Source organism: Silurus meridionalis, chromosome 1, assembly GCF_014805685.1.
Source record: "Silurus meridionalis isolate SWU-2019-XX chromosome 1, ASM1480568v1, whole genome shotgun sequence".
Lineage (NCBI taxonomy): Eukaryota > Metazoa > Chordata > Actinopteri > Siluriformes > Siluridae > Silurus > Silurus meridionalis.
The window spans coordinates 19694356-19705693 of NC_060884.1; the positions used below are offsets into that span (position 1 = coordinate 19694356).

An 11338-nucleotide genomic window follows, 5' to 3' on the forward strand; every position below is an offset into this window, starting at 1 on the left:
GGACCATATCACTTTAATTTTATAAGAGGTTTTGCATTCCAGTTCATGACAAGGTTTTCAGTACGGTAGAGTAAAAATTCTAGAGTGGAGATCTTACACTCCAGTCCATGTAAACCATATCTTTTTTGGGCTGTCTTTGTGCCATGCTGGAACTGGTTTGGGTGTCCAAGTTCAAGTAAAGGTAAAATTCAATGCAACCCCACTTAAAGACATGCTCTTTCTGATATGACTAGTTCAGTTTTAATTAATTTGTTGGTGGTAGTGGCAGCATGGTGGCACAGTGAATAGCACTGCTCTCTTGTGACTCGAGGGTTCCTGTTAAGATGAAGTGCAGTGTATTATTTTATGCCCCCCATCCCCCAAAACATCATAGTTGACAAGTTGACTGTGCTGAATTTGCTGCAGGTGTAATTTGTAAAAAATTGTTTTGACGATGTCTTACGATAACCACAACCCTATTCTGGATATTAAAAAACAAAAGCAATTATTGCGGATTACTGTCTGCTATATTGTCATATGCTATGAATAAAACCGCACTGGCATCTATAGAGATCTTTTACCAAAACCCATCATCATGGAATGTCTTGATTTTCATCCAGAATTTCTGGACAGCTTAACCATTTAACCACAAAAGGAATATTTTTTAGGGGGAAAAAAAGGTTTTAATCACATCAATGCCAGATCAAAAAGATTAAAGATCAATGCCATAGGAAAGGAATTTACATAGTACATAGTGTCTAGATGGTTTACATTCTTCAGATGCGTTCTGGTTTTTAGCATGGATATCCACACCTTGTATGGAAGTATCTGTTCAAGGTATGGATATCTTCAAAATTGTTGGTTGAAGATGAATATATTCTGCTTGTAGTTTCATAGAACAACAGCAGGAGGCCCATGGCTCTATATCTGTAACTTAAAAACATATTAGCTAATAACTGTTAAATAAACTGAAATACAATCCTGAATCTGATGGTGCTTGCTGAGTTCAGTAGTTCAAAAAAATAAACTGTGCTTATTCTCTCCTCCTACAGCAATGCCCTTCATCATCTCCATGCTGTTGGCCAGTTTAAACAGCTGTTGTAACCCCTGGATCTACATGTGCTTTGCTGGACACCTGTTCCATGACCTGAAGCAGACCTTTCTGTGCTGTCCGGCACGCTACCTGAAGTCCTCTCAGTGCCGCTATGATCTGGAGCACAACTCGAGCCGCAAGAGCAACTCCTCTACTTACGTCATGAAGAGCACAGGCAGCCAGAGAAGCATTACCCAGACATTGTCCACATAAACTTTAATGTTTATCCCACATGAAGACTGGGCATAGACTCACACTGAATGGAACAGTGATGTGCACAGATGGTTGTAAACACATTGAGAGGAACCTAATGAAGCTCACTTTTGGACACTGTTGGAAGCTCTATCGCTGTGATTATTCCTGGACAGAAAAAAAAAAAAATACCACAATCAGAATGAGAAAAGGGTGATTTTAATGTCATAGCAGATGGCACGCTACTACAGTATAAATGCAGCCAAGAAAACGCCTGGCTGCAGACTTTTAAAACATCTTTGCATTTTGGCTTCCAATAGAGAGGCCTTATTGAAAATAATTTTTTTTCTGGTTGTCACCTACCGTAATTTCCGGACTATAAAGTGCACCCGAATATATCGTCGTGCGTTTAAAAATAACCATCGGTGAAGTTTTTCTCCCGATGCCGTGCAGTTTAGAACACAGGTGACGTGCGTTTTTTCATGCCCGGTTGTTTTCAGCATGCCGAATGATTAGCATTTCCTGTAAACAGTCCGAGTGAGCGGCAGGTCAAACGTCAGAGGAACCTCATCCATATTTATTATGTGGTGCGGCCCGATTCACCGATTCAGGGTTCATAGCGTGGGAAAAAAGTAGCGGCTTATAGTCCGGAAAATACGGTAAATATATTATTCAGTCATTTTGGTCATTCCACAACATTCAATTAAAAAAGAACAAGAGTATTACATAGTTTACTTTTCTTGTTGTTTGAAGTCATATCTTGTGAAAACTGCTTGTATTTTGTGGCTCTACTTGTATATTCTAAGTCAGTAATCAGGACTAAAAATCATGTTACAGTATCAACTGGACAGTAATGTAGCAATTCAAGATTTTTAACAGTTTTGTTTCGTCTACTTATTATTAGAGAGCCAAGTAAGAGCACAGAACTACTTTCCTTTTCTTTGTTCATGACAAATTATACATTTATCTATTTTACTCACCCAACAGCATATTAATGATCAGTTTCACTGCTATTTCTCACAGCCACATGCTATATCATAATCATTTACATTTAATCATACACTTTTGTAATGTCAAGAGAGATAAAATGACCCCAGTCAGAAAACTCTGATTTATTGATGTAAAATTTTAAATGTTTCTCTCAAAAGATATTTGAAGGCAGGTTGTGTTCTGTGTTGTTTGTCCAACAACACAGAAATCCAGCATAATTCTTCTCACTTGCTATAAGAAAGAAATGCCTTAATGTAAAATTTTCTGTAAAATGATCGTTCAATGATTTTGCTTCTTTCACAGTGTTTGGCACTTTTTTTTTCCTCAGTCAAAATGCTACTGAATTCAACTTCTGAAAACAGCAGTCATATTTACTATTAATATAAATCAGAATATTAAGTAATTTATTGAAAATAAAGTGTATGTGCTATCAAATGTGACTGTGACTGAATGTTAACTTACAGCTATCTAAGTAAATGAAAGAGCTTGGTTAATTTCCCATGCCTTGTTTAATCTGTAAAGTAGAAACATCTTCAGCTGACATTCAAAGCTGGACTTTTAGATATCAGAGATATTTTTAGCTTGACACTAAACTCAACACTTATCCTCTTTTGTAATTCTTCAGAGTTCGAGCCTTAACACATGCTGTGGATGGTGAATGTTAAGATTGTTCTAGATTTTAACAGAATTCAGTGTGAGCAAATTTGGTTATAACTGATATAATAAATGAAAGCTCATAAGAGCATCGGAAAAACAGAGAACATGTAGAAAAAAGGCTGAACACACTTACCACTTTCCAGGCATGCATGATCTCCACAGAGACTTTCCTTTTATCTACTCTTTCCACTTTGTGTTCGGATAATGATCACCTTAAAAAGATTCGGTTACAAAAAAAACTTTAAATGCATGAACATACAAACAATAGATTTGTACTTGGAAGGAAACTTAACCACGAAAAAAATCTCTGGCACAATAAATGCTGATTTTTGCAATTAATTCAATCATGTCCAGAGCTCGGATATCTCTCGTCATCCAAACTAATCTAATTGTTGAATAAGAAACTTATTTACATGATGAAATATAAAAAAAAAATTCTGTTTATTGCTGTATATTTTGTAAAATGAATCACACTGAGTCAGGATTTTTGTAACTTTATTCAAGCCTGAATAATTTTGTTCTACGAATGAAAGTTGATATCAAGACAATCAGGAGATTCAAAATTCAGAAACAACAAATATTTATATTAGGCATTATTAATAAGAAGAATAGGACAGTTTGACTTTATAAAATCTATTTAATTTGTGAACGGTCCATGTCACACATGATAAATCGGGATATCTATATTTATCTAATTTATAAAGGGAAGAACATGAGGATTGTATCATTCCACTCACAAGTTCATCTTTTTTCATTGACTTTTTTGACATTACAGGAATACAGAAAATGATTTAGCTTGTATTCAATAATTATAATAATAATAATGATAATGATATTAATAAGCACTCAGAGAGAAAGCCTTATCACATAAACACATAAGGCTTCTAATAATCTAATAAGTCATCTGCTCTCCACTATAAAGTTCTCTTTAACATAAGCATTTCTTTGAACAGGTGAGTAACTCAAGGTGAACTGCATGTGACACCTCACAAAATGTCTAAGCAGCTGCATTCAGTCACCATTATGTACATCTACCTATCTTTATTCATATAAAGGTGATGGGGGATGAGGCCATCAAGTTCTGACCTCATATATAAAAATAAAACAAAACCAAAAGAACACCCAATTTCCCTGACAGCCATTATAAACATTGTGTCTGTAGCCCCTACACCTCCTTGCGAAGCGCCACTCGTATGCTGCTGAATACTTTCCCCAGTGCCTCAAAGAAGGGGTCGCAGAATGTGTGGATGCAGAGTGAGTAGATTCGACTCAGGCACTGGGTTTCAATCAGGTAGCTCTTGATGCAGGGCATGACGGCCCAGATGTGGCAAAATGAGATGCAGGCGAAGCAGAATCCCCACAGCAGAGCAACTGGGATACCAAAGACGGCGGACAGTATGCGGTAGCACCAGTACTTGGAGATGGTGAAGGTGGTGTAGCTGGCTTTCCACACTCCATCCATACTGTGTGTGCCATCAGGCTCGGCAATCACATCCTCAAACTCCACCTGCACATGAAGATTAAACTGTTTACCTCTTTATAATAAATGTTGCATTGACTTGAGACTATTTTCAATGAAGTGACTACAAAACATATTTGCAATATACATTTACCATTTACTTTAATAAGAATGCCTGTACCTCGTACACAAAATCATTAAAGATACAGTGAAGACTTTTAGTTAAACATCAAACACCAGAATGTGGAAAAGATTTGAGCTCAATGATTTTTAAAGATTAGAGTTAAAGATTCAACTTTCCAGTTTGTGATCCTGTGCTGATTATAAACTTTAGTTTTCTTAATAGGGGAGAAACCAATATGGAATTCCGCTCTTGATGCCCATCCACCTCAATGTTTAACTTGCTGAGTATCCTGCTTTCCTGCTCACCACAAAGGTAAACAGTGGTTATTGTAGACACCTGTAGCCTTTCAGGCAGTTTGAACCTTTTGACCTTTCTCCTCTCTTTTATCAACAGGCTGTTTAAGTCAACAGAACTAATAGTCAGTAAAAATCTTTACATATTTTGTGCACATTTGTTTGTAAAATAGAGACTGATTTTTATAAAAAAAAAAAACTTCCAGGAGATCAGTAGTTCCAGTATGTACCAGTCTGTTTGGCACTAACAACCATGCCAATGTCAGTGAGATCACCAGAGTCAGTGAGATTATGTTTTCCCCAGTTCTTTGTTCCATATGTTTGTTGTGAACATTAAGTAAAACTCTTCTGTATATGCATGATTTTATACATTGTATGGCTGCCACATGATGACGAACTGAAAATAAGGTGGTGTACAGGTATCAAGTTTATCTTCATGTAAAGTTATGTTTAATATTATTTTTTAAAATAATATTTATACAAATAATACAATTAGGGGTAAAAAAAATAAAAAATCAGATAGTCAGGAGAGTGAAATAATTTTTTTTATACCATATTAACAATGTTTTTCCTTATTATTATTATTATTATTATTATTATTATTATTATTATTATTATTATAATATTCAATGTCTTGACAATATATCTAGTAAAATATTTAGAATAATACCCATTATAAAAGTATATATAATATTAATATTAATAATAATAATAAGAAGAAGAAGAAGAAGAAGAAGAAGAACATACACAGAATTAACACACATTTCATGTTTTAGACAAATACATAAAGTTTCAGGTTTGTAATATAATTGTATTACATTTAGACCAAAACAGAACATGGGGGTTAACACTATTAGAAGAGCTCAGGTCAAAAGCAACCTTTCAGTACAAAAGGTCAGACTGTAATTGTCAAGTAATTCGTTCAGAGTCTCCATGGCTAACACTGTGACACTTGGACCATATTTAATTTGTCGCATCTTATTGTCAAGCATTATCTCCACAGCATCAGCTGAACTGGGCATTTGTTAAAACAAAAGAGCTCAGAGGAAAGCAATATGGCATTGATTGAATTACTGAGGGAGACTGCATTCACTTATATTTGGTCAAATAATACAGCTTGTATAAGAGAGAACTGTATCCTATTCACTCTACTATTTTTACACTGGTGATTTGTCCTTAAACACATGAACTTCTGATAAATTCCACTAAGCATTAAGCTCGACTATTTCAGTCTGTTAAACTGTCTGTGAAAAGCTGCTATATTTATAGCAGGACATATGTAGGCTTCTACATATTAGCTCTTATATAAGGAACTGTTTGCATGTCTGACTTGATCTGACTTGAGAGAGCCTGTCATCAGCATAAATTAAATAACATGCTATTATATAATAATGTTACTAGACTATAATTATACACAGTCTGCAGGTCCACTCTACAGACAACACCTGCATGTCTTCATTAGTGTAAGCAATCTTGATCTCAGCCTTGCTGTTTTTGACATAATATTGCATTTATGCCTAATACAAAATAACAGAATAAATATTTAAATATTAAATATAGGTAGAAATTGAACATTATAATTTCTCTATTCATAGTATTTAAGGTGTATTTGTTTATTTGTTTATTTATTAATTTTTTTTCAAAACCAGAATATAAGCATAGAGTATTTTTCATTTGTTCAATTAAGTCAATGGAATAATTCTATATAGAAATGAACCAAGTGCTGTATACGGTTGTGTCATAGTAATTCAACACATAGAGGTTGCTATCAACATGAGTACACAGCATGCATAACACTTGAGTCATTCAACTTCCACCAATCGTTATTTAGTGTCCCAGCAAATGCAGTTCTCTTTTTAAACCAGTATAAACAGTATATAAACATTAGGATAATAATTTTTTATGAAGAATGATTCTTTATGATTCTTTACGACAAATATATAACTGCATTACACATTAAGATATGAGCAGAAAAAGCAACCATGCTCTAGCTGTCCCTGCCGTATATGCCTTCCATAAATAAAAGCAGCATAGTGGGGCCTGGCAGAAGTATGTCTAAGGGCTATTTTTGGGGCATGGCTTGCAGCTACAGTACATAGAGCTGTGCACGCAAGCAGATCTCTCTCTAAGGACCAACTTAAATCAACGTATTCGTATTAATGTCAGTTAAACTGTCATGGATTAAAAACACTTGTTTGCATGATTAATCAGAGGTGTTCTGCAGAAAACAAAGCCTAATGACCTGGGAATACTGACACTGTGTGCATTTGAGATGTTATGCTCTTAACATGCTAATTTTGATATTTTCAGCTTTAACCTCAGAAGACAAGAAATACTCATTAGTGAACCAGGTCTCTAATCCATATTCAGCTCCTTGTACTTCATTGATTTAAAGAGAGGAGTAAACAAAGCTTCTACGTACCTTCACAACATCCTCATTAATTTGCTTGGGGTCCCTGTTGATCAAGTCAATCTCTTTGGTATGACTGTCCCTAAGGATCTTCTCCTCACTGATGTTGTACTGGTTTGCCATGGTAGTAGCCTCGGGCCCTGAGCTGTTCGGAATGGGAGAAGAGTTCAGCCCAGTAAAAAGTTTTGAATAAAGAGAATTTGATGCCCTTGCAAGCGAGCGGCTAAACAGAAACAGTGTATGAACAGTTGCCTCTGAATCTCACGCCGCTGATCTGAGGACACGCCTGGAATGCTAGAGGACAGCTGCACTGGACTCGCCTGCTACTCTATAATGGGTCCCTGTCTTTCACTGGCTCATGCATTCGCTTTCTTTCTGAAGACCCTTACTTTACCTTGTGCCACACATCATTTACACTCTTATCATGTGCAACATTCGTAAAGGCAGTGCTTAAAGAGAAATCCAGAGGCCATGTCAGATTTAACACTTAGCTGTGAGGTCAAGCAGGCAGGACTTGCACAGTGGCATAAATTTCCTCTGAAGGGTGATAGTTTATAAGTATACTGGTGGTATAGCCACTGCTGTTACTGATCTCTTCTTATCTTCAAAGAGAAATTGTTGTCACTAAATGAATGCAGCTATTTGAACCAACTGAGCCCTCGTCCTAGGTTTAATTGTGACAAATGCACATAATATGTGATTTCAATTAAAAATTATACTCAGTGGGTTTGCAGTCTCCCTAAAGAACTCCTTTAGTGATAAGTAGCAGTGCTATACCCATACTTTAGCACTTCAAGTGTGCTAGTGAGAATACAAAGATTTACTTATTCTTTGAACACAAATTATAAGAAAGTCCTATTCATTAAAATTTAGTTTAAAAACAGCATAAAATAAGAATAATGATGAAAATGTTTTTGTGGTAAGCAAATTGAATGCTACGCATTAATTTTCTGTTCTATTTGTTAATTAAATAATATTAATTCAAATAAACAATAAGTTTCGCTTAAAATAAATATGTGTGAACATTGTGATCCTGTGTTTGTGTACAAAGATTAGCTGGAATTAAGACAAAAAAACAGCTCCTCATTAAACAAATGAGAACATCTATTTAACAAAAGCTATAGAACTGACAGCCAAAACAACTAATACTTACCTTACACAAACCTCAGACTAATATTTAGGCTCATTAAGCCTCTGAGCATAAGTGCAACAGTTATCTCACAAGCACATTGGAATTCCAGTGTAAATGTTAAGCAGTAACTATGTTAAAACATACATCGTCTACTCACAAGGTAAGTTCCTTAACAGAGTCTCCTCAGCACTGTGTAACTACTACGGTGTTTATAAACTGCTGTTCAGAAGAACTCAATGGGTGTTAACCTTGTGGGGTTTATTCAGCTACTACTTTACAGATAGCATTCTTTTTGCTTTTATATGAGTTTGATTTCTTTACTAATGACAGAAATTACTCACACAGTTAGATTTGTTACAAAAAAAGTATATTTATTTGTGGGAAATATAAATGCATTATTCCACAACAGACATGGTTTCTGTTGATAAGCCAGCCCTAGAAGCTTCATGGCAGATAGCAGAATGCCTGCAGAATCTTAAAAGGCTCCACGTGAATGCACAGTGATTTATAACACGGCACTTTCTAAAGACCTAAATGAGCCTTGTAAAATTCAATACACTGTCAAAAATAAAATGTATAGCATCCCCTTCGAAATTAGCATAAAATCATTGATGGTACATGTTTGCAGAAATGCGCAGGGGTTCAAATCAAAAGTTGGTTCGTCATAATGAAATATGTATTTACCCTCTTTACAATTCAGTAGTACCAAAAGGGAAACGTGGAGAGAAACAGCATTGCTGGTCTACTAATGAGAGAAATACTTGCAGTGTCCTGTGAGCTTGGGTGGGTTTCGAGTCTCAGTGGAGAGAGGTACAAAAATACCCCACACTGTTGATGGCTAGACATGCCAGAGTCAAATGTTTATAACAACAGGGAAGTGTGTCATGGTTTCCCCTAGCAAAAGCTGTACAATTCAATAAGGTTTCAGATGACATTGTTATTTATATTTGGTTTGTTTTTCAAGAATTAATAAAAGGGAATATTACATGAATTTTAAAAAAAAATATTCTTAGGTAGTGAAAAAAGATTTCTGAACTAGGAAACAAAAAGGAATTAGAATAATTGCTTCATGTTTCCCTACCATTTATAGCAGCTGTAGTGTTTAGTAACTGGGTGCAGTCATACATTGCCACATTTCACTGTGTATTGCATTATCTATATATTGTTGGAATGACAATAAAAGCTCCTTGATTTGATTTGACTTGACTGTAGTGAACTAGTCTTTTGTTCAGCAAATACAAATGGACCCATAGCATCTTCCCAGGCTAAAGAAGAAAGAAGAGATGATAAGATGCAAAACACTGGCCCACACGACTTTTACCCAGTGCATGCTCATCAGCAGAAGTTGCACCATAGCGATTATAAGCCTGGGAGAAGAAATCAAAAAGAGATCATGCCTCTAATTACTGACCACTCATATTTAAATATTTATACTCACTGATTTCACTCCATCACCCAAAGCTTACATACTTCCTGATGTGTAAAATATATTGTGTAGAACCACATCTCTATCCACCTGTTGGATATATATATGAGCTCTTTATAAGAAAAATGTTTCAAAATTGTACAAATAATAATGCAATCAAACTTATAAAAAGTCATATATAAATGTGTATGTAAATCTGTCAGCTAAGATGTTTTTCTAATTTATTTACCAGATGTGCAAGAAAGCTAAGGATGGAGAAGAGCAGGCCAGCAAACAGTGCTACAGCCCCAGCCAGCAGCAAGGAAATGAAGCAGTATAAGTAAAGCCTGGACACCTTGAAAAGAGCATGACTCAATAACCACACCTTATCAAAGCTGTGTACTGATGCAGGCGCTGCAATCACATCCTCGAAGGTCACCTGTGTGGATACACAATGCACTTAGAGTGAGCTCTATGCTCTTGCCATCACCTTGAAAAGTCAGTTGCACGCAATACTAGTTCAGTGGACACCTTTGCTAAACTGCTTTATTTTTAACCTGAGCATTTAAGGCAATATTTGACATTGTTCAAGCCCTTCAATCTTATCGACATATCACTTCATTTCGTTTAATTAATCCTAGTATTTAAGGCATGCCAATCATTATTATAAGCTCATTTTCTTTAGCTTGTAAGTGGGTTTTGTAATAGGTGCTACACTACTACATGATGATTTTGTATTCTTGGCAGTTGCACAAGTTGGATTCATATTCCCTTCCTAATGAATTTACATTAACCATTAATGAAAGTGCTTTTGGTGTATAATGAAAATTGAACACCTGTGAACCTTTGAGACTCATTGTAAAAAAAAAAAATAGGCTGCATTTGTCCGTTGTTACATTAATAGCTAACGGCATCAGAGAAAGGCATTTGGTTCAAATGAAAACATTGCCCGCTATCAGGCAGAGGTTAAGTAAGATCAGCAATACAAATGCACTAAGACATAATAGTTTAAAGCTCCAGACAGTTATGTGAAATCACTATATAACTGAAGAGGGCAGTATAGCATCATAAGAATGTATGAGTTGTCCACTTAAATGTTTAGAAACCTGTTTCTATGCCTCGTTATCGATCACCGTTGCATTGTTCAGTTTTAATCACTAAAACCATATATGATTTAAAGTAATCCCAACATTTAGGTACCTCATGGCCAAACTGATGGCTTTTACATATATAGACAAAATCATACAGGAACATTTTCTTGATCAGGATGTTCTGATTTGTCTGTACTGCAAGGTTAAAGGTTTAAAACCAATAACAACTGGATAGTTTGCCTAAAGAAATTCATTAATTTCTTTGGGTTCCCTAGCCTTCATGAGTACCATGATGCCTTTGTGAGTAGAATCCTCTTTATCTCAAGCCCTGTTTGCTCCTCCACTGTGATTCCTGGAAAATTCCAGCTTGTTCAACAGTGTCTTCCATGTCAGTACTGATAGAACTGAGATACCCTGAGGAAGAGTTTAAGCTATTAGCACCATAGTGAGAGCATTACAGCACTTTCTGTCCATCGAAGAGATGACTCCACATGCTGATGCCTCCGGCGCTTC

General features: G+C 35.7%; 2 protein-coding genes across 2 annotated transcripts in view; one reads left to right on the forward strand and one right to left on the reverse strand.

Annotated features, from left to right (window-relative positions):
* The window catches only part of oxtra (oxytocin receptor a), a 9440-nt gene extending 7887 nt beyond the window's left edge, over nucleotides 1-1553 (forward strand). Inside the window, exon 2 of the mRNA XM_046851104.1 lies at nucleotides 1032-1553. Coding sequence (XP_046707060.1) covers nucleotides 1032-1285 — 254 coding nt within the window. The 3' untranslated portion in view covers nucleotides 1286-1553. The remainder of the gene's footprint in view (nucleotides 1-1031) is intronic.
* A 1836-nt stretch (nucleotides 1554-3389) lies between these two features.
* On the reverse strand, nucleotides 3390-8562 carry cav3 (caveolin 3). The gene is made up of 3 exons (XM_046854225.1): nucleotides 8487-8562; nucleotides 7210-7342; nucleotides 3390-4418 (listed from the first exon to the last, which is right to left on the reverse strand). Exons 2-3 carry the CDS (start codon nucleotides 7318-7320, stop codon nucleotides 4077-4079), a joined length of 453 nt encoding a protein of 150 aa, XP_046710181.1. The 5' UTR covers nucleotides 7321-7342; nucleotides 8487-8562; the 3' UTR covers nucleotides 3390-4076.
* Nucleotides 8563-11338: the final 2776 nt, after the last annotated feature.